A 23,915-nucleotide genomic window follows, 5' to 3' on the forward strand; every position below is an offset into this window, starting at 1 on the left:
AATCAGGAGGGGAAGGTTTCAAGGGTTAGAGAGTTAGTGCCAAGGATAAGGAGATAGAAAGGGCAGGGATTGAGAAAGAGGCTGAAAGAATAGAGGGAGAGTACTGGGCAAGAAGCCAGCCCTTTGCTGTTACAGGGACATGGCAAAGGGACATGGTTCTAGTGTACCCAGAACCCATAAATCCACACACCACAAAAGGGGGCAGAACTCATAAAGCCACACCACCACAAAAGGGGGCAGAACTCATAAATCCACACCACCACAAAAGGAGAGTTATAAGATCAAATTTGTTTGTGTAAACCCATGTTAAGCAAAAACAAACAGGTTTATTTACTGCAGGACTTCTCAGAGCCTTTAATATGACCATGAATATTTTAACTTTCTAGAAGATGCATTGAGAATTCCAAATAGATTTGACTGTGGGACAATTCCTTCAGAGTTGTTTCTTTCAGGACTGGTGTTCTGTAAAACATCCTTTGGGAAATGCTGAATGGCAAGCATTTCTGGTAGACGAGGAAAAGGGAGTTTCAGAAGTGAAAGGAATCTTCAAGCATTTGGGTGTCGTGTCTAGCAAGGACATTCTGAGGCAACATTTGTCTACAGGTGTCCAGAGACAACTGGCATCAGAATCTCCTGAAGGTTTAAACACAGAATTCCAGGGCCCACCCCAGACTTCCTGATTTAGAATCTCAGGGGGTGAGGCCCAGGAATCAGAAGATAATGGGCACCAGATGATTCTTATCACACTCAAGTTTGAGAACCACTGTTGAGGAACAAACCTCAGGACACAGATGGCCTGAGATGTCCCTGTTCCTGGCCCAAAGCATTCTAATGGGGCTCAGGACCAGGGTGGGAGGGAGAGTGGACTGGGGACCTTGGATACAGGAAATGGACCAAATCACTGGCTCAGCCCCCCAAGGTTTCTGCTGGTCTCCCAGGAGGGCCCAGCTATTAATAAAAGGCGTGAGCTGTGACTAAGCATGTTTTAAAATATAATTATTAACAAAGCATCAATCCTGGTTGGATGTAATCACCCCCTGAAGGCACCAGATTTACTAATTAGGTGCCTTGCAAAAAGCTTATTCACAACTTCCAGATTAATTGCAGAAGATCAATTGCTAGTTAACAGAGACACTGCTTTCCTTCTCTGGCTAATAAAGTGTCACTTGCCAGAGCCCCTAAGCACTGAGGACTCTAGTTGCTTCTGTCTCTGTGGCCCAAGAACTCAGGCACCTTTTCCCTGTCTTCCCAGCCATGCAGCCTGCCTCGGACCTCTCACCTCCCCTCTAACCCCTTAAGGGTAAGCTAGGAGGGAGGACAGGGTAGGCTGGCCTGAGTGGACAGAATCACCACATAGCCACCTAGTGGGTTAGTGTGTTTGCCTCTATACAGCAGCAGTGGAAGCCACTTCCCAGGTGCGCGGCTATGCCCTAAGTCCCCATGGCAGATGGCTGGGTTCTGAGCACACAGCATAAGAGAGCGTGCATGTGAGGGGCTACAGCTGGGACTGCCACTCAGCTGGAAGCTCTGGAAGTTTAACCCCTGCCTGGCCCACACCACGTGGGTTTCTCACCTGTCACTGAGTGAAACATCATGGGCTTCTTGGCCCTGGTGCTCTCATGGGGGCACACCAGATGCTAGAGATGCAAAGCTTCAGGGTGCTTGTGTCTACAAGCCCTTTAATGACACCTAGGGCAACCGGAGAATTCACCCAGATGGGCACTTAGTGAAGCCAAAGGGCCCAGCCCTATTAATAATCACCATGGGCAAACATGGGTGAACAGGGACTTTCCTAACTGGGGTGTGGACAGTCCCCCCACTAACATGTCTAGAAATGCCTCAGATCTGTTCTCCACCCACCACTCTTGGTCTCCCTTGGGGATTCCTGCACTGCCCCACCCCCACCCCAGCTGGTCTCCTTGTCTCTAGTCCCACAGTATGAGCTACTGAAAATGCAGGTCTGACCACACCCCTCTCCAGTTAACACCCTCTAGAAGCTCCCCATTGCCTTCAGATCTCTCCACTTTCTTATTCACCTTTTAGTTCTGGACTGTGCCAGGCCCAGACCCTCTTCATCAGAGTGACACATGTGCATTCACCAACCTGGTCCTGACTTAGGTAGCCTTTCCTCCAGGAAGCCCTCCCTAATTGCCTAGCTTTGCACTCCCCACGTCCCCACCCTCCCTGACCTCCAGCACTCTATGTGGGGATTCCAGTGGACCTGGACTCTAATTCCATCCTACTTTCTGCCCCCCACCCTCCCAACCCCCACACAGGGCCCAGCACACAGTAGCTGCTACCTAGAATGTGTTCAATGAACACTTTAGTGCTGGGGAATTACTGCATGTTGTCTTTAGGAATCCTTAACTGCATTGGCACCTGAATCAAGAGATGTCTCTGCCCAGCTGTGGCAGAATCTGCAGGACACAAATGGTCAAAAGGACTGTGACTGTCAGCAGGCTGAGGCATCACACCCACGCACAGCTATACTCAGGTCCACCTCACAGAGCATCTGTGAATTCTGTCGACTCTCCCATCAACGACCCACCAAGGCTCCAGTTCAGGGCACCCTGACCCCCTCCTATCAGTGCTGGCCACATCACAGGCCCCTGGTATTTTTTTGTGATTTGGGAGATAAACAGCAATCGTCACCCTGCAATGTGGCAGGGAAGGTGATACCAATCCCTCCCTACCTACTGCATCCCCTATCATCGTTCCACACATCTAGGGAGGAGCACCAGGGCTATGATAATATAATGAGCAAGAAAAATTTGGAGGAAGGCTCACTGCCATCTTCAGAATTAAGCTTATGTGTGGAAAAAGAGCAAGAGTAGCCTTTCCTGAAGCAAGTATTACCAAGATTCAGGGTTCAAAACGGACAGAAACCCTGCTACCAAAGGGGATCCTCTGCCTCCCTTTTGCCCCTGAAATTCACCCACACATCTCACAGGCATGTGCCTGGAGCTTCCTGAGAGCCAGGCAGTGTGTTAGGTGCTGTAAGAGATGCACAGGCAGCTGACTGAAACAAAGGCCCAGCCTGCAGAGAGCGCCATCTGGTGGGGGAGATAAGACGGGTTTTTGCAGAGGTTTTATGCTGGGCGGTAGGTGGACAAAGGACCACCAGAGAGAGTATGGAGCATGTGTATGGGGTTGGAATCCAAAACTAGGAAATCCAGGGGCCACCTGAAGGAAAGCAAAGGTCAGTTGAAGGTGGTTCTGCCCCTGCCCCTTACCCATCCATTACTTGCCCTTCCCTGGGCTGTCTGTAATTCATCCATTAGAAAAGGAAATCAATATTTACCAACATAAATTAAAACCGAAGAAGGGAACAGCCACGGTACAGGCAGGGCCCATCAGTAGAGAGTGGCTCTTTGGGCATCCAGGTACCAGCCCATGCACACTGGGACAGAGGGACACTCAGGTGACAGAATGGAGCAAGTGGACTTTTAGGCCCTGGGGGTGCCTGCAACCATCAGAACAGTCTTGTCTGCTCTCCCACAGAGTCATCCGTAGGGAACACGGAGACCCCCTCATCGAGGAGCTCAATCCTGGGGATGCCTTGGAACCTGAGGGCCGGGGCACAGGTGAGGGGTAACTAGGGACTCCGTCCCACACTCCTGTCTCAGTGTTCCCCATACCTTGGAGTAAGGGCAGGAAGGACAGGGGCAGCCAATTCCTGATGACTGAGATTCAAGGGCAGGAGTGACAGCAGAGGTGGGGGAGCCCCAGGGACTGTAGGCAGGAAGCAGAGGAGGAGATGGTCCATCCCCCAAACCCTAGGCTGCTAGTGGTGGCGGTTGGGCAGTGGGAATCCGGAGGTCTGTGTGCAGTAGCTTCTCTGCCATGCCTTGCTGGGTGAGGATGGAAAGGAGTGAGCCCCTCCTGCTCTCGGGTAGGAGATCCTGCCATCGCAGCCTCCCCTCTGCATTCATCATGGTGTCAGAGAGCACTGGGCCAAGAGTCCCAAGACCTGGCTGTGCCATTGCCCCACTTTGCGGTCTTGGAAAAGCTGCTTTATCTTTTGGTCTTGTTCTGCACATACATAAAATGGGGATAATTATACCTGCCCTCCTCACCTCTCTGGGTTGTAATGAGAACCAAAAGGGGACATGTATAGGCCAACACTTCACAAAATGACAAGAAGCTATGCAAAAATAAATATTATCCAAACCATAATAGAAAGACCAGAAAGAAGTCTGTAAGTTCTGAGTAATCTGCACCCACCCTCTCCATGGCAGGTCTTGGGGAAGGAAGGAAACTTGTGTTCTGTGAGTCTCTACACAAGCTGGCATGGGGGCAGGGGAGGAGGAAGCCCAGGTCCTCCTGCCCCAGTGCTGTGTTCTTCTCTGCCTCCCACACACGGCCCAGACACACCCCTGACCAGGAGCCCCGCTCCCCTGGGGGTCTCCTAACCAATGGCAGAAATGAAATCTTTATTGTCCGTAGGGGGTGTGGTGACCGACTTTGATGGAGACGGCATGCTAGACCTCATCTTGTCCCACGGAGAGTCCATGGCTCAGCCACTGTCTGTCTTCCGGGGCAACCAGGTGCGCACAGGCTCCAGGACCCACAAACCCAGCCTGGGGTGCTTTCCTGCTGGACAAGGGTAAAGTGACGGGATGCCAGCTTGGCCGGCAGGAAATGGAATCCCCAGGCCTAGAAGAAGCACATAAATCCCCTGCAGGGCAGTAAACTTCAATAAACCTCAAGAAGGGTTGCCTCCTGGAACAAGCCTTCACGTCTCTGCCGGCCATCTGCTGTCACTTCCCTGCCCAAAACCTATTTCCTGGTGTCTTGGATTTCCCTCCTGTCCTCCCAGGGCCTCTCCTTCCTTCAGCCAGCCATTCTTCCCCTTCCCACCCCCCTCGCCCTCTTCCTCTCTCTCTTCCGCCCACTCTCTTGCTTCCCTTCCTCCTCCCCTCTTGCCCTCCTGCCTTCCTGCCTGCCTGACCTGTCCTCCCCAACCTGCTGATGCCCCCACATCTCCTCTCTCCCTCTCTGCAGGGCTTCAACAACAACTGGCTTCGAGTGGTGCCGCGGACCCAGTTTGGGGCCTTCGCCAGGGGGGCTAAAGTCGTGCTCTATACCAAGAAGAGTGGGGCCCACCTGAGGATCATTGATGGGGGCTCTGGCTACCTGTGCGAGATGGAGCCCGTGGCACATTTTGGCCTGGGTGAGTCGGGGCCCTGAAACAAAAAATAACCTGGATGTCCCTCAGTAGGTTAATGGTTCAACAAACTGTGGTACATCTGTGCCGTGGAATATTACTCGGCAGTAAGAGGAATAAACTATGGATACATGAAACAACTTGGATGGGTCTCCAGGGCTCATCTCCAAAGGTCACATGCTATAGGATTCTGTTTATAAAACATGCTTTAACAAAGTTATAGAAGTGGAGAATAGATTGGTGGTTGCCAGGGGTTAGGAATGATGGGAAGGAGAGGGATGGGTGTGACTTTAAAGGGACAGTTTGAGGGGATCTTTGTGACGATGAGACAGAAATCACCACATGTGATGAGATGTGTCCTTGGTTGTGGTGGTTACATGAATCTACACATGTGATGGGATGATGTAGAACTCTCGACCCCCTGTAGCAGTGTCAGATCCCTGGTTTTGATATGGACTGTAGTTATGTGAGCTCTGGCCATTGGGGGAACTGGGTGAAAGGTATACAGGACTTCTCTGCACCATCTCCACAACTTCCTGTGAATCTATAATTATTTCTAAATAAAACATTTTTTTTTTTGAGACAGTTTCACTATGTCACTCTCGGTAGAGTACCCATGGCATCCCAGCTCACAGCAACCTCAAATTCTTGGGCCCAAGTGATTCTCTTGTCTCAACCTCCCAAGTAGCTGGGACTACAGGCTCCCAGCACAACGCCTGGCTATTTTTTGGTTGCAGTTGTCATTGTTGTTTAGCTGGCCCAGGCCAGGCTCAAACCCACCAGCCTTGGTGTATATGGCCAGTGCCCCACTCACTGAGCTATGGCACTGAGCCTAAATGAAACATTTTTAAAGAAATGTGTCGGGAGGAGGGGTAGAATTAGGAAAAAAAAGTCTAAAAAGTTTCTGACAGGATGGGGGATTATAATAATGGAAAAAGACATTGAAAGACACCAGAGGAGCCAAGATGTCTTTACTAAAATGCAATGGTTTGAGTCAAATATCGTTAGGTTCAAAATCAGACACCTCTGTGCATTAGCACTGCACGAGGTGATGTAATTTTAATATAAAAAGAATAGGCAAGATGGTCTCAAATTAATAAATATATGTTAATATCATACACACATCATATGTGCAGAAAGGAACTGAAAAAAAAATGCAAGAAGTGAGAACAATGATTCTGTCTGAGTGGCTGGATTAATATAGTAACTCTCACTCGTTCCAGACACAGTGCAGAGCGCTTTACTCTTATTACTTCATTTAATCTTCGTGGCTCACTTGCGAGGTGGGCATTATTATTCCCACATTATAAATGGGAAAACTGAGGATCAGAACAATTAGGAAACCTGCTGCCCAAAGTCACGTGATACTTAAATGACAGAGCTGGGATTCAAACCCAGGCCTCCTTGAGTATGTGATTTTTATTTTCTTCCATATGTTTTGTGTGTGTGTGCGCTCCGATTTTTATAGGGAACACATAATATTTATGTGTGGTCTGAAAAAGAAGCAATAAATATTTAGAGGGCCCAGGGCCTGGTTATGTGACTGTATTCTCGGGCTATTTCATCCTGATGGGGCAGCCCGAGGTTGCAGCGTCTATCACTCCGAAGCCAGCCATTTGCTCTGCTGGCTTGAAAGGTACAAGATGACTTTTACATACACAGTCTTCTCTTGCAAAATGGCAGTAGCCTCATCGAGTTATGGCTTATACAAAGCGCTTAGCCTGGTGCCTGGTGCATACTAACCACAGCACGATAAATCATGACCCGCATCCAGGAAACTGAGGCTGAGGTCATGTAACTTGTCCCAAATCACTCCAGAAAATAGGGAGAGCTGGATTTGGACCCCACCTCCTTGGGCATCATGGTCTGACTTCTGACCACTGCAATCACCACCTCCCATAGCAGCCAGGCAAGGCCCTTCGCTCTGCTTCTTTTCTTACTGGACATCCACATCCCCTCAGTCACCAGGTGACCCAAGTGACACCACCAAGCACCAAGATGATGGCCATGGCATGATAGGTAGAACGTTCATCCAGGCGCCTGGTTGCCCAACAACCCATCAACCTCTTTATCTTCCCATTGAGCAGATAAGGAAGTTGAGGTGCACACAGCAAATCAGTGGTAAAGCCAAGACTGGCCTGAGGTTCTCCCTCCCTTATCCCATGGGTGCCTCTGCTATTTTAAGATGTGTGCTGTGGGCCTCACTGAGTCCCTTCCCTGGCCAGAGTCTTCCCCTGCCAGGAGAACAGACCTGCTTCCTCAATTTTGAGGCACTGGGTAGGGCTCCTGTGGGATCAAGGGGGCTTAAGAGCTTCTTCTGGGCTGTCTGCTCCCCATGCTTAGGGTTACATACGCTGTACCTAGTTGAGAGCCCACTGGACTGCCTGTCCTTACTACCTTGCAAAGCCACAGGATTTGTTCTTGATCTGAACTCTGCCTTCCCTGTAGGCCCCACACACCTCTCCCCACTCTAGCTGGCAGCAGGCTGAGCCAGCTCACTACAAACCAGGAAACAAAAACACCAATAATCTACTTGCCTCCCTAGCCCTACTAGGGTCATGGCTCAGGCAGCTGGCTGCATTACCGATGCCCCCCCAGCCCCATCCCCACGGTCACCTTCATCTGTGCTAATTGTTTGCAAGTGACTCAGAGCTGCCTCCCAGCCGGCTGGTCCTCATTTAGGGAAGGAAAATTCAGTGGCCCACATAAAAATTGCTTTATTAAAGTGCAAAAATATTCTACCAACTGTATTCCCACCATCTGTTTTGCTTGTAATTCTTCTGAAAAGCGCAATTCTGTGTGCCTGTTTGATCTTTGTCCTTCAAAGGCTGCCAAGAGGTGACTTGATGTGGCTCCTGACCTCATGTTTCTGTGGTTAATGGGGGCCATTCCTCTGTGCCCCTCCCCTGCACACAGCTCTGGTAGACTGGCCAGCTGGAAGGCTGCCGCTGCGTGGTGTCTGGAAGCCGGGCCCCCTTGGTTGTACAGCTTCGTAAAGACTTCAGATGTCTCACAGACAGCCTGAAGCAGAGGGGTCAAGCTGAGGACAGGAGACTGGGTTCCAGTCCTAGCCCAGACACCTGCAAGTCACTTCACCTTGTCAAACCTCAATGTCTACATCAGGAGAATGAGGATAAAACACTCACTGCATAGGCTCTGAAGTCCCCCCCACCCCAGTCTCGTCTCCTGCCCATGTCACCTAATACACATTCTCACACTCCACTTCCGCCACTTTGAACTTCTCCCTGATCTTCAGACACACCAGGCCCTTTCACACCTCTGTACCTTTGCCCATGCTATATCATTTGTCTGGAATGTTCCTGCCTTCCGTTCTCTGCCTTATAGACTCGTATTCCTCCTGCAGCACCCAAATGAAATGGCCCATCTCTCTTCACCGAATGGTACTGATGCTACTGCTGCCCTTGCCCAGCCACTTGTGTTCATTGCCCCACAGGAATCTTCTCCTCCAGAGTGATGCCTGGGTCTGTCTCATTCTCTGCTGAATTCCAGACCCCTGAGCAGTGCTTGCCACTCGCGTAGGGGTGGGGAGGGCATTATAACATAGGTACAGCAGATAAGGACTCTGGATCAGACCTTAGTTGGGTAACTTTGGGTGATTCACTTCACCTCCCCAAGACTTACTTGTCTCATCTCAACACAGAAATTACAAAACTAGTACCTTACCCTTGGAGATGTGAAGATTCAATGGGTTAACCCCGTAAAGCATTTGGTTTGGTGTGGGGCACTTTGTAAATGTTCGCTGTCACCACTGACAAGTGGAAGCCTCTGGGAACTGCAGGAGACCCAGTGTCCACCAGCCAGCGCTGACTGACAGGGTGCTGAGGGTAATGAATGCTCCCCGGTGCAGAGCTCATATTCCAGAAAGAAGGGCTGTGCTTCCTGGGATCACTAGGGCTCTCAGCCAGCACCCCATCTTACAAATGAAGAAACTGAGGCCCAGAGAGGATGCCCAGGTCAGCACAATACTCGGCAGCAGAGGAGGGAGACTGTCTCGTAGCCCCAGCCCCTGGAGTCTGGATGGAGAGAGGCAGCAGGCCTCAGAACTAGGTGCTGCAAGTGCCAGATGTACATTAGTGCTTATCTATGAATATGCAGTGACTTTTGAGTTATTTGTGGCACTTCAGTCAGGCTGGAAAATGTATTCATGTAACTGTTCTGTTGTCTTAGGTGAGAAACAGTTGCTTTTCTTTGTCTCCTTTTCTTCAGAAATAGAAAATGTTTACTTTTTACATCGCCACCTAATTTAGGCACTTGTACACCCTAAGAATCCCAAATCTCTTACACCTCAAGATTCTACTTCAAAACAGAAAATAAAAATCTGTAGTTGGAACTTCCCAATCCCATTCTCACCCCCCAGCCCCACACGGGAGGAATTACTGTGGACTGAGGAAGTGGAGGTTTAGGGATTGCTGAGAAACAATTGCCACTTGATACAGCAAGACCCAGAGCCCCTAGGGAGAGGGTCTCTGTAGGAAGAGACTGGCCTGTGAGTAAAGTCTCTGCCCTCCAAGCCTGGCCCCCGCTGCAGCCCCGCCATGCCCACAGGGACAGTGACTGCTGCTCCTGAGACTTTTTCAGAGGGTGGCGGTGGTCTTTGCCCGCATTAACTCACAGCAGGGCAGCAGCAAGGCTGGAAGTTCCAATGAGACTTCTCTGCAGGCCAGGGGGCAGAGGGAGCTAAACGTAGGGAGGGTCAGGAAGCTGGGCGGTGTGGCCCTGCCATGTGTCACCTCCCCTGGAAGCCTCGATGGACGTCCTGGCTCTCTATGATGCCATCCAAGCCCCCGGATCCCTGTGTCACAGGCATCTCTACACATACTCTCCTCACTGCATGTGGCCTCCAACCCCCTTCTTTATAAAATATTTTTACATCAAAATATTTTGTAGAGCACCCTCCACCCCACAGGAGCTATCATTGCAAAATCCATTGGTGGATAGGAATGGCTAAGAGCTAATAGACATTCAAGAGCACTTTTAAGTTTAATTTGTTTTCTGACAGTATCTACATGCACTAGTGCATACACAGGGGGATGTATTATTTAGTCAGCCAGGAATGATGCTTGGGGGACTATGTGGATTTGAGGACCCCCATAGGACCGTGTGCCCTACACTGGTGTGCCCAGGTGCCAGGCTCTGCCCTCTTCTCTGCAGGTGGGGCCCAGTCCCTCATCCATCACCCTTAGCCCGCCCTTGCCACGTGCCAGGCCTGTTTCCTTACACAGGGAGCTGGGCGGGCTCTGGCAGTACCTAAACATCTGACAGATCTTTTTAAACTGCTTTCTGCCAAAGCTGGAACATGTTGCTTTAGGGACGTGTGTGAATGGGCTCACTGTGACCATTCCCTGAGTTTCACATATTTGGTAAACATCTCAGCTATGTAGCATGGCCTTTCTCCTGTGTGCCACATGCCAGCTCCTTATCCCCACATCTTTTCCAAGTTGTGTTTTTAATGTTTATGTTTTTAAGAGAAAGGGATCTCACTGTGTTGCCCAGGCTGACCTCACATGCACTCCTGGGCTCAAGCAAACCTCCTGCCTCAGCCCCACGAGGAGGGACTACAGGTGCATACTAACCTGGCTCCTAGGGCTCAGCTCACGTGCCTCCTCCCCAAGAGGCTGTCCTGGCCCTGGCCACCCCCACATTCCTCTGTGCCTATTGCCCTATCTTTGGTCTCTTCGCAGAGCTTATCAATATCTGACATGACTTATCTGTTCCTCTGTTTGCCTCCCCACTAGAGTGGAAGCTCTGTGAGAACAGGGACATCCCCAGTGACAAAAGTCAGCCCCACCCCTAGCAGAGCTTAGTAACTATAAATACCACAGGCATGTATAGGATGACAAAGCAAGCAGCCTCAGAGCTGGGATTTGTCCCTAGGTCTCCCAGAAACCCTCACCCTGCCATATTCTTTCCAACATGCCAGGTTAGTGGAAGAGCCAAGATTTGAACCCCAGACTCCCAAGTCAACCCACTCACCACCAGGCCTCACCATCTTCCCAGAAGCAGCCTCATACCACTTGGCCTGTCTGCTAGAGTGTAATGTCCACTGTGGTAGCCACTAGCTATGTGTGCTATTTAAGTGTGAATTAATTAGAATTAAGTAAAATTTAAAATTCAGTTCTTCAATCCCACTACTCCCAGCCACATGTGGTAGTGGCTCCCCATATGGGACAGAGCAGATACAGAACGTTTCCATCCTTGCAAAGAGTTCTATTGGACAGCATTGCTCTAAGAAGGTGAAATCTGTCTCATTCCCCATTTCCCTAGCACTTAGAACAGTGTTCAATTAATATCTTTTATTAAATGGATGAATACATTAATGCCGATGCTTTGGCTGAGAGCCTCTTGCTCTCTTCTGCTGCTGACTCTCTCTCCTTCTGTCCTGCAGGGAAGGATGAAGCCAGCAGTGTGGAGGTGACGTGGCCAGATGGCAAGATGGTGAGCCGGAACGTGGCCAGTGGGGAGATGAACTCGGTGCTGGAGATCCCCTACCCCCAGGATGAGGACAGACTTCAGGACCCCACACCACTGGAGGTGGGCACAGGCATTTGGGCCTCAGAGCCAGAAAAGCAGGCGCCACTCATAACCCCCCATGCTGAAGCTGGGTTCCCAAGAACCTGCAGACTTAGCCTCTAGCATGATGGAGTCTTCTGAGCAAAGGGAAGGCTTCACAATGATTCCTCCATTTGTAGTTTCCACAATACTATCACACCCACATCTCTTCTGCTTCTCACAGAAACCCTAGCATATTGGCAGGACAGGTATTTTGTACCCATTTTACAGAGGAGGGAAACAAAGGCCAAGAAAGGTAACCCACCTAGCCCCACTGAGGCTCGCAGCCAGCTGTGAGCAGAGCTAAGCATTGATCCAGGTCTCCTGCTCTCCTCCTGCTTCTTTCCGAGTTTCTGACGAGGCTTCCTGTTGCCCTGAGGATGGGGTGCAGACTTGGTAGCATGGCCTCTGAGGACACTTAGAGGAGCATCTCTAGACCCATCTCTGGAGTGTCCTTCCAACTCTGATGGGCTCACTTGGTTGCAAATAACAGGAACCCACTCAAAGTTACATAAAGGATGGAGCTTATAAGAGGTCCTAAGATGGCTCATAAAATCCAAGGGGAAGCTTAGGACAAGTAGGAACTGAGGCGGCTTAAGGGCCTTCCTCCACCAGGAGCATGAGGACTTTGTCATTAGCACACAGGATCTGGGAGGAGGGGGCTACCCTGCCCCAGCAGCGCCCACCTGCCCCCACATTTGTCAGTACAGATGGTTGACGTTGCCCATGTGGACAGAGTGGAGCCCCCAGCAGGAATAGCCAGCTCCCAACTCTTTGTCTCTGTGACAGTTAATTCAAACTTTTTTTTTTTTAGACAAAGTCTCATCATGTCGTCCTTGGTACAGTGCTGTGGTGTCACAGCTCACAGCAACCTCAAACTCTTGGGCTTAAGTGACTCTCTTGCCTCAGCCTCCCTTATAGCTGGGACTACAGGTGCCCACCACAACACCCGGCTGTTTTTTGGTTGTAGTTGTCATTGCTGTTTAGCAGGCCCAGGCCAGGTTCAAACCCACCGGTCCTGGTATATGTGGCTGATGCCCTCACCACTGAGCTACAGGCACCAAGCCTAATTCAAACTCTTGACACAAGCCTTTGTTTCATGCCTCCTGCTGGATGTCCACCCCTGTGGACATCCCATGCCCAGCCCTGGCCAGGGAGGTGGGACACAAACATGGCTTGCAGGTGCTCACCCCTGTGAAAGGGGAGGGTCTCCCTGAGGATGGGGTGCAGTGAACAGGCCCTCACAGAGCATCTCCCAGTCCTCCTACACTTTACCCTGACAGACTCAGGCTCAAGTCTCTGGGTGACGCTAAGGAAGGACAGGTAAGTGTCCCGGCTCTAGCACATGGATCCCACAAGCAGAGACATGAGCAGGAGTCTGAACTGCATCCCTTTGTGGCTTCCCTCCAGTCTCCTATTCTTGGGGGTCCTGGAGTGGGGAATCCCCCAGGCCAGAGCTAGATTCCCCCTCATGCTAGGGTTAGGGTGACAGCTGCTCTTTGGCCGAAATTAGGAGGGGACCTGAGGTGAGAGCTTCTCAACTCACTCGTGTCTCTGCTTCTGCCCAACTTTCAGTGCGGCCAAGGATTCTCCCAGCAGGAAAACGGCCATTGCATGGGTGAGTTTCCTGCGGGCACCAGAGATGGGGCAGAAGCCAGATCTCCCTGGGGAGTGTCAGCCTAATCCTTGGCAAAGTCCAGGGTGCACGCAAGGGGCAGAAAGGCAGGGAGGAGAGAGTGCTGCTTGTCCCTGGGACTCCAGATGCCAAGACAACTGCCACACGACTCACCAAGGATGGAGTGACATTAGTGACCACAGGCTGAGTCACTGCAGTTCTGGGGACTGGCAGGGCTTCCCTGCCGTTTATACTGAGAAAACGTGTGTGAAGAGGAGACACATTGCCACCTGGACTGTGGTGGCTGGGGTACCGTGCTTTACTCTGGCGCAGGGCAGCAAGCAAAGGAGCTGGCAGGCAAGGGCAGGCATTGTCGGAGCATTGGGCAAAGCCAGGTGTGGAGTGTGGTCACAGTTCAGAAGGGAGTGAGTGTGCAGCCTGGTGCAGTACTGAGGACAGGCAGTCAGCTACAGATGGCAGCTCTGGAAGGGTCTGGGGACCTGCCTGGAGTGGGAAGGGACAGATTAGAGGTTCTGTGTCCAGAAGGCATTCAATTCAACACCTTCCATCCCAGTAGCCAGTGATGAGGGGTCAGGCCAATGATTCTTCCTTCCTTGGACCCTTGGGCAGCTTTCTTCTCAAATCCATTCTGCAGCCTGGCTAATGACTTCGTTGCTGAGATAAAAGAGTAAACAAGACAGGCACAACCCCAGTCCTCAGGGAGCTGATAGCCAATGGAGGGACACAGGAAACAGCTCATGACCACACAGCGTGATCAGAGCTGAGATGGGTGAGGGCAGGGGCGTGGGAGCACGAAGCAGGGACCCTAGACCAGAGAGAGGGAGCAGCAACTGAGGGAGGACAAGGGGCTCGACAGGCAGAGAGGAAGACAGTGTGCTGGGCAGAGGACCGCAGGTGAGGAAGAGCTCATGGTGCTAAGGGTGTTTGAGGAAGATAGGACTCCCCCCCCTGCTCCATGTCTGCACCCAGGCCCCAGTCCAAACAGACAGTGCAGACACAGAGAAGCTCGAGTCTTCTCTGCACACGTGAAAGACCCCCTGAGGTCACCAGCCAAGTCCCTCTCCTTCATCATTGTCCAACAGGCTTTCTGGCCTCCTGTCCACCAGGAGTGCTAGGTGTTGGGGTACTGGCTGAGTGGCCCCCTGTAGGGGCCTTCACATGGCCACACAGCCGGATGATGTGGTGTCAGAGCCCTTTAGGCCAGGTGCTCTCTAGACACCATCTGGACAGAGTGGTCAAGGAGAGCTTCTGGGTCTCTGAGCTGACACTGCAGCATAAGAAGGGCCCAGGCCCAGAACGAACTGAGGGAAGAGCAAGAAGCAGGAGGCAGAATAGGGCTCAGTGGACCAAAGAGCAGGAAGGGGCCCATGTGCCTGGAGGTGAGGAGGAGGCTCACCGTGTCTGGGCAGGCATCAGGATTTTGCTCTTGGTGCCCTTTGAAGTTAAGCAAGGCAGCATGGCATGAGCCACATTTTCAAAAGATCACTCTGGCTGCTTAGTTGCAGATTGTATTGGAGGGAGGAGCAGAAGCCAGGAGGCCTATAAGGAGGCAACTGCCGAAATCCAGGCAAGAGACCTTGGCGGCTGGGAATAGGGTGGTGGCAGAGAAGTGAGAAAGAGGTGCCGATGAGAGATGGACAGAGATGGACAGTGAAGGCAGAACAGACAGGCTCCACTGTGAAACTGCACACAGGGATAAGGAAGAGAGAGGAGTCAGCATCACTCTGCTCTCTCCTTGAGTGCTGAGTGGATGGGGGCAGCACTTACTGAGCTAGAGAAGATGGAGCAGAGGGTAGGAGAGGTTTAAGGGCAAGGGGGAAGGCAGAGTTCCATTCTGGGCATACTGAATTTGAGGTGCACATGAGACATCCAAGTGGAACCACCCAGTAGGTCACTGGCCATTGGAGTCACTAGTATGGAGCTCAGGGGAGAGGTTGTGGCTGGAGATACGAAGCTTAGACTCATCCATGTGTGAAGAGATCACTTGGAGGGATTGTGGGACAACCCTAAACACCCCATACTATGCAAAGGCCAAGTACGGGAGGATCCAGCCCAGGAACTAAAGTAAGGAAACCAAGGCCCAAAAGGAAGGACATGCCCAAGACCACACAGGGGGAGGGTAGGCAAGACCCCCCACCCCACACCTCCATGGTGAGTGGCTCCCCTCACCTTTCAGACACCAATGAATGCATCCAGTTCCCATTTGTGTGCCCACGAGACAAGCCCGTGTGTGTCAACACCTACGGAAGCTACAGGTGCCGGACCAACAAGAAGTGCAGTCGGGGCTATGAGCCCAATGAGGACGGCACAGCCTGTGTGGGTGAGTGGGGCCCCGGCACAGTTCAGCAGCAGAGGAAAGCTGCCTTCCAGCCACTGCCTTCTCCTGGCTGGCTAGAGTCTCCTTAGACCCCTCTGGGTTTCCAGGGAAGACCACCAATGGGGCTTAGAGAATCCCCATCACTGCCACCACCACCCAAGGGGCCCCGGGGTGCTGTGTCCTGTCTGAGGCTATCACTCTTCTTTCATTTCCAAAAATTAGTAGTCCTACCTTGAAGTCAGCCCATATTTTGGTAGCTGGGATATAAACTAGTGCCTGCTAGTCATCTCTGGCTGAATTTCTGAACTGGTAATTGTCTTCTTCCTCCCAAACTCCTTCCTTTACCCCCACCTCATCCCCACCCCCTTTCTTTCTTTCCCATTTTCTATCTCCCTGCCCCATCCTTTTTGCAGCTCAAGTGGCCTTTTTAGGTGGGTATTCTTCTGCTGCCTTTAGAATCTCTGAGCCTCTCTCTCAGGCCTCATATCTTTCTCTAGGACTTGGACTTTGCCTTCAGTTATATGCACTTTAAATCCTATCAATAAAGGAAAAGCAAAAAAAAACTAACAACCTTTGTGGAAAACTAAATCTCTCTCCTGCTGCCTGTCTCTCTCTCCACGCCCAGTAGAATCTGCTGCGCTCTCTCAGAATGGACAGCAGGGTGGCCATCTTTGAAAAGGGAAGTTTGGGAGATACTGGTGTAACCTTAATTGTTTGCAAAGCCTTTCTTTGCATGTTTTCTAAGAAAATAGAAAAATCTCCACAGTGCCCCATCTAGCCTCCCTCACTCCTTCAGAAGAATCAAGATATCCCTGAATCTTCCATCCAGTGTCTCATGAGCTTCTCATTTTGCCCCTAACAAAGATGGCTCCCAAGTGGCTGCTTGCTCAGTTATTTGATAATGTATCATGTGCCTGCTGTTTCTGCTCTGTGCACCCTGACATCCTATGCTAGAGAAAGCCTTATTAGGGTTGGTGGCGATTATGGGAGGGGAAGGGGTGGTCTGGTGGGACTCTTGATAACAATGTTAAAAGTTTGAACTTGCTAAGTCTTCCCGCCTCTTTTCTGGAGATACTATACCAATAAACTCTGTGCTAGATATTTGCACCTAACTGGTGGAAAAAATTATCTGGGGCAAGTGAGATGCTAGTTGGAATGCTGAATTGAGCAGCAGCCCTTCCATCGTGGGGTCCTTGGAAAGCAAATCATGATACAGGAAAAGTACCACTCCCAGGCAGGAGCAGTGGCCTGGCTGTGTGCAGCAGTGTTCACACTGGGGACCAGGGTTGGAACCAGGTGAGGGATGTGAGATGAGTGAGGGACAGACATGGAGGGTGTACTCTGGGCTTTTTACCTGGAAGAGATCACTTGTCCACTCTGAGCCTCAATTTCCCTAATCTGTATGAGATGGGAATTGAGCAGGTATATTCCTAAGGGCCCTCTCCTTTGTAGAACTGCTCAATGTGTAGCCAGACATAGGCACAGCTAGTCTCAGGCTACTCTGATTTCTAGAAAGAACCTTGCTCCTTGGCCTCTGAAATATGCTTCGAAAACTGAAAGCTCCTGTAGCCAGAGCGCCCTTTGGGGATGATGTAAAGCCACGGAACGTGCTCACAACCAGCCTCGCTAGTAAAGGCTTATTATAAAACATAGATCTATTCTTCATGGGGAAAAAAGTCACCCCAAGATATAATAAAATTACACTTAAGAATGCAGCAAGCGTTTTAAAAACATATTTAACAGAAAAACTACCATTTTCTGATATCAAAATAATATTCCCAATAAATCACAAAATATGAATTCCTTATAGCTAGCGCTGTTTTTAGACTCAGAACAGGAGCTTAAATGAAAAGTTTTAAAATGAAAACAGCTACAATTTCCCTGAAAAGCATATACTAACTTAAAAAAAATCGCTCCACTTCTAAAAATCGTCCATTTCTGTATATTGACATAGAATTAAAGATCTGAGAGGGCTCCAGAGATGAGGCTCAGGGAGATGAAATGATCCAGGTCACTCTGCCCAAGGTCACAGAGCCAGCTGGTCCCCAAGCCAGAGCTGCCTGTTCCCACCATACCATCTTGTTGGAGGGGTAATAGGCAGCTCCGTCACTATTTAGACTATTCCCTAGCCATTCTGGAAGTTGCTGCCTTTTAAAAATTGAACAAGTGGATCTTGTGAGATAAGTAAAACCCCAAACCTACAGAGGAATGGTTCCAAATACAGTGGCAAATGACAAGATAACAGTGCCCACTAAGTGACCATACATAACAGCACAAGAAGGGACAGAACAACTAATGAGACAGCCTGTCAAGGACTTCAGGAAGTTCATGGTGACTATAAACTTCAAAAGATACCTATTAAGTGATAACCATGAGTCCTTGCACATTGAGATTTCTCTAATAGGGTGTATCTGTGTATATGTTTTACCCTCCTGGGTGGCTAGAGTTATAGAAGTTCCAAGTACACCCAACTGCTAAGAGCACAACTACAGCATTTGGACTCCTGGGTAAGAAGGCTTCCCTTTGATTCATTCATTTGTTCATTCATTCAACTAGTATTAGTTGAGCATCTACTATGAGCCAGGTGCTGAGCTAGGCTCTAGGCATACAATGGTGAGGGAAGATACCATGTCTGCTGCCCCCACGCTACTTTCCTTTCAGCCAGTTGGTAGAGCCACATGCATGGGGTGGGAGTGACCCACTAAGGGGCTTTCTGAAAAGTCTAGCAGAATATTTGGGTTGCTGTTCCAGAAAGCTAGGGCTCTGCATTTACTCATTCATATATATCCAGCAAGCATTTCTTGACAGCCTCCTATATGGCAGGCACTAGGTTCCTCCCACAAAGGAGGTCAAGTCCCCTTTCCCCAAGATGCTTGTGCTGGAAGAAACATGAGGCTGAAAGATATAGGGGACAGGTGGGCAGAGACCAGCTGGACATTACCTGTCCCCCAAAGCCTCCTGATGCACAGTCCCTCCATTCCTCACCTTTGGGCCAGGCAGGAGTCCAGGCTTTCTGAGGTCTGTGTTACACCAGTCACAGGCATGAGGGTGCGAGGCCATCCCCAAGCTAGCCAGGCTCAGTATCCCCACTCCCTTCTTTCCTCTAATTCCTCTTCCCCTGAGACCCATGGAGGCTCAAACCCTTGCCTTCCCCTCCTGAGCACAATCAAGTCTGTTTCTCTGCCCTCTAGCCCCACTTGGGCTCCTGATATCTTTTTTTGGCTTATGCTGGACTTGTAAGAAAAACAGTAAAAGTCTTCAGGAGTAGGCCAGCAACACAACAGGCCCCAGGAAGGATTATGACGTGCAGGAGCTGGTAGGGGGCTGACCCAGGCAGCCAGAACTCTCTCCAGCTGAGCAGGAAGGTGGGCCAGTGTTGCCATTTTCAAAAAAACCCAAATAATAATCATAATAACAGCATCATTTTTATTTTTACCCCCAAATATTCCGCCTTCACAGGAAGGCATCCCTTAAAATGACAATAGCTTACATTTAATAGGCTTGGTGTGTCTGGTTCAGATCCAAACTCTTCACAGGAATCAACTCGTTTAATCCTCACAACAATCCCAAAAGTGCTGTAATTATCCCAAGTTTACAGATAAACTGAGTGGTTTGTCTGGGGTCACTCAGCTGGGACAGACAGGGGCAGGATTGGATCACACCAGCCTGGCTCCAGCCTGTACTCTCAACCACCACTGCTCCCTTCGTGTGGGGTGGCTGGCTGGTTTATGTAAAAGTCCCAAACTCTCATGCGACCCAGAGTCCAGGGCTGGGTTGAGAAAGGAAAAATGGAGTCCCCAGAGGGCCAGTGACCTGAGACAGTCCTCCCAAGACCATGTTCAAGCCTGCAAGAAGAGATGGCTATGTTTGTGGTTAGGGTCCCCTCGCCAGGCAGAATGGCAATCATCCACAAGGCCTCTGCACGTGTCTACACAGTTGCTGGCCCTGCTCTGGGAAGGTGCCATTCTGAGGGCCAAGAGTTTGATTATGCGTCACTCTGGCTGCTATGGCCCCCTCCTAGGGTCTGGGCATCACACCCAGACCCAGTGCCACTGGACCTTGGCCTAAGCAGGAACTCTACTTCAGTCTCCAAGAGCCACATAGAGACAGGAGGATGAACTCTTCATTTTCTCAGCGAGCTAGCTGGGTTATTTCCCAGCATATTCTGGACTGATACCCCCACCCAGACTCTCAATCCAGGAAGCAAGCTGAGTACCTCCCCTCCTTTCTCTCCCCAAGATCAGTCTCTGTGTGGCCAGAACCCCAGCTACAGAGGTCAGGAACCCACCGGGGGGCTGATTCTGAGTCTCCTTAGCAACAAACGTATCCTGGAAAGAGGAAGGAGGAAGGCAAAGGAGCAGGGCCAGTTAACACTGCAGGTAATGCCAGCGCCTCCTGCAGCGGCTCCTCTTCTTAAGGAGCTGCTATAGAACAGCAAAGTGGTCAAAGGGTAGACCAGTGCGGGGGAAATGAGAAGCAAGAAGAGAAGAAAAACATCCTCAGGGAAAGGAGCTAACATTTATGCAATGCCTGCCATATGCCAAGAACTTACGTACGTGTCTCCATGAATCTCTACACCCATCCCACAATGTTAATGTCACTAGTCTATTTTATTACCAAAGAAACTGAGGCTCAGAAATGATCCGTTATGCAAGGTCACACAGCTGGCTACAAAACTATCATTGAAACCCACAGCTGCCTCCCTCCAAAGCCTAGGTTCTTAGGCCCCATGCTGTGCAATCTCCCAGTAACTGACACCTAAGGAAGTCATTTCCTCACTGTTCCCTAAACATATATTGATTAGACACCCACTGTATGCTGAGTGTTGTTATAGTGGCTTAGGATAGACACGAGCAATACTGGCAAAGATTCCTGCCCTCGCAACACGGCACAGGCACTGGACAATAAACATTCTGAGTAAAGTCTACGGTAGTGTCTTCATGCTAGAAGGTGGTAAGTGCAATGGGGCTGGGAGGAGAGCAGTGGCAAGGTGGCATGACAGTGCAGAGAGGTCAACAGGATACCATTTTAAATAGGATGGGTCAGGGCAAAGACTTATTGTAGACAGGGTGATCTCAGCTTTCTCATCTGTAAAATGGGAACCTCAGAGTTACTGTATTAAATTTGATGCGGTGCCTAAAACAGAGTAAGCCCCCAATAAATTAGAGATACTATTATTATCAAGAAACAAAGTTCAGATGGAGCTCCAGACCTATTCAATGCCAAAGCTCCTGTTCTTCCCATCACAACCTGCTCCTGCCCTGACACCTGGGAGTTGAAAGGAGCAGGAAAGAGGCAGCAAGACTGCAAATGGCCACAAGAGGGCAGAGCCAGTCTTCCTGGGGCCTAGGCTGTCTGCGCTCAGCTCCGTTCTCACGCGGTGCTGCCCAGGGAGAACCATCATGAAGGAGCGGAAGCTGAGCAGGTGGGCATGGGACTGACCAGGCTCCACAGAGCAAAGGTCACGGGAACTAGTGAACTGGCCTGGAGGTTCAGCCTTCAGCAATCACAGAATCCTGAAGCATAAACCCTGAAGGCACCGTGGGAGTCATCTGGTCCTGCCCCATCTTTTTTAGATATGGAAACCCAGGTCCACAACCAAGCCAAGAATCCTCCTCCTCCTTGCCCACTCTGCCCCAGCCACTCCCAGCCCCCTTCTCCAGAAAGCTCCAGATATTCCAGAGTCACCAGTGTATGAACAATTTCAGGAATAAGAGCACAGTGCCTTTTCTTCCCATTTGCTGACATGAAGACCAAGTCAGGGTATGTCCCCACCAAGTAACAAAAAGCCACTCTGGGCAGTTGGAGCGAAGCTAGTATTCTAGATCTGATTGAAGGTCCCAGCTTCAGAGAGGGACCTGCTCAGCTGAAGAGAGGTGTCAGGAGCACAGAGGATAAGGGCAAGGGGCAGAGGGAGACTCAATGTCATCCTTCCTAGAAAGCCCTACCCCAAACCTCATGCCCCTTGCCTGCCTGCCACAAGGAAAGCAGTCTGGGGCCAGAACAATTCCTGTGAAGGTAGCTCCTTCTTCAAGATCCGCTGCAGAGAAGCCATGAAGGATCTTATCTCCCAGGAGTATTTAATGAATCCAGTCCCCCCAAATCTAAGAGCTAACTTTCCTCTCTCCACCCCAGGCCTGTGCAGAGCTTCTGGGGAAAGAGATAAGTACTCCCAAGTTCCCCAAATGCTTGTAGGGACCATAACAGAGGGACAAGATTAGACAAAAGGAAAGAAGGTGAACCAAATATATACTTTCTCTGAAGTTTCAGGTGCCCAGACTCAAGGTTTACAGCCCTCAAAGGTAGACACAGAGAGGAGAAAGGGAGAAGGAAGCCTGGGGCTGTCAGGGCCCCCAGTCAGTGGAGGTCTTAATGCCTCATCCTACCACAGAAGATATCTCACATGTGCCAAAATGCCATGTTCTTTCTTGGAGAGCCAGTGCAAAAACCCTATAGCCCTCCCTCCTCCTTTCCTTCCATCATCCTTAAAATTTTCTCTTCACCCTGAGACTCTGGGCTTAGAAGGATGTGAATCCCAGAAACTCCCCCCATACACTCTGAGGCAGCCTTAAGCAAACTATTTCCTCTCTGAGTCTCAGTTTCTTCACCTACAAAATGGAGGCAGTGGTAAAACCCTCAGAGCCACTGTGAGGTTTCATGGAGATACGGCCTGTAGAGCACGCAGAGTGGCTCCGGGATTGACAAAATGCAGAGATTGTCATAAAATCTGTTCAGGCACTTGGACCTCCTGGTTTCACTTCTAGTGGAGCCTGATTTTACAATAAACAATCCTTAAGTCATTAACCAGGGTGATGTTAGGCCTATAAGAATCCTTCCCAACAAGATGCATCCATCACTCAGAGTTACAGATGTGGAACTCATTTTGTGACTGTATTGAGATGGCATCTTCCCTTTTAAGAGCTCTGGCCTATATTCAGATCTTCACGGGGAGCCCAGGGCTGGTCGGTACCCATTCATTCACCTGCCTCCCCGGGGTCTGTGAGCATTCATCTCAAGCCAGGCAGGCCTCTCAGTCCTCTCTGACCCATCGGTCATCTTCCTGCACTCATCTTTTCTGTATCTATCCACTTAGCCAGCCAGCCAGCCAGCTGTTCACCCTCTGGTCCCAGGCCCAGACTTCCTAGACAAAGAGCACTCAGCCTCAGAAGGATTTAATCACCTCAAAACAGTGGTGTTCAGAGAGCACCTGGCAGGGGCTGACCAGGGTGGGATGCAAGCTCTCTTCCTCCCCTCTTCTCCCAAGATGGGTAGAGCTCATGAACAGAGTCGAAATAACAAGGTCAGGGCAACGTTACTGAGAGCCTCTTCCCAGTGTAGGGCATGGCCTAGGGTCACTTAATTGAGTTATAAGATACAGGGGAATTGTGTCATTGGTGACCACAGGATTGGCCTAAACTACTTCCTGCTGGCACATTGTCCTAGGGGTCTGCAGGTCACATGTCTGTCTGTATAGACTCGCCCCTTTCTGGCAGCCTGTGATGGGTGCATCGTCTGTTCACTTGCCAAGAGTGAGGCCCTGTGACAAGCACGTGAGTCAGGGAGAGAGGGGGTGAGAAATGAGTGAGACAAGCCCCCACCCTCAAGGTGTTACCAATCAATTGGGAACAGCAGGGAAAGGATTGTCACCGTGTTGAGGTCTTGTAAGTTGTGTGTAACATTTCCCCCTTCCCCGGGCCTCGCTCAGCACTGCACTCAGGTGGTGGCTGGTCCCCAATCACTTTTCCATTACAGAAATCAATAATATGAATTACTGCAAAATAACTAGCACCTTCATGCCCCCACAAAGCTAATTTTTCTGAGTCTGCATTTGCCCAAGTGCTTCTCTCTGCATTTGGAATCCATCTTTATGGGTCGATCCAGGGAGAGCAGAGTCTCATCTGACTGTGTCACAGTGTGGCAGAGTGAAAGTCAGTGATGTAGGTTCAAATCTCTCTTCTGACATTTACTAGCTGTGGGCCCCTGTCAAGTTGCCTAACCACCCAGAACGTCAGTCTCCTCATCTGTAAAATAAGATTCAAATACAAACACCCAGCAGAGTGCAAGAGAACGAAGTGGAATAATAATGTACATGAACGTTCTTGGCATTTACTAGGGAATCAGGGAACCCTTAGTTAAATATCTGTTTATTCTCTGCAAGAATCTAGAACCTGCTATAAATCTATATCGTGAGGCCATTGTACAATAAGGTCCTGGTGTCACTCCTG

At 50.2% G+C, this 23,915-nt stretch overlaps 1 protein-coding gene across 2 annotated transcripts in view; it reads left to right on the forward strand.

The window, feature by feature from the left end:
- The window catches only part of CRTAC1 (cartilage acidic protein 1), a 217,775-nt gene that overhangs the window by 188,420 nt on the left and 5,440 nt on the right, over positions 1 to 23,915 (forward strand). The window contains exons 9-15 of one of the 2 annotated variants that reach the window (XM_003787285.1): positions 3,502 to 3,584; positions 4,447 to 4,547; positions 5,005 to 5,173; positions 11,574 to 11,719; positions 13,313 to 13,355; positions 15,550 to 15,693; positions 16,104 to 16,278. In XM_003787285.1, the coding sequence (XP_003787333.1) occupies positions 3,502 to 3,584; positions 4,447 to 4,547; positions 5,005 to 5,173; positions 11,574 to 11,719; positions 13,313 to 13,355; positions 15,550 to 15,693; positions 16,104 to 16,222 (805 nt within the window). In that variant the 3' untranslated portion in view covers positions 16,223 to 16,278. Of the gene's footprint in view, positions 1 to 3,501; positions 3,585 to 4,446; positions 4,548 to 5,004; positions 5,174 to 11,573; positions 11,720 to 13,312; positions 13,356 to 15,549; positions 15,694 to 16,103; positions 16,279 to 23,915 lie in introns of those variants that run through there. The other variant, XM_023511671.1, reaches the window with a different exon arrangement.

The sequence above is a fragment of the Otolemur garnettii genome, unplaced genomic scaffold (assembly GCF_000181295.1).
Source record: "Otolemur garnettii isolate 467f Iridium unplaced genomic scaffold, OtoGar3 scaffold00021, whole genome shotgun sequence".
NCBI lineage: Eukaryota > Metazoa > Chordata > Mammalia > Primates > Galagidae > Otolemur > Otolemur garnettii.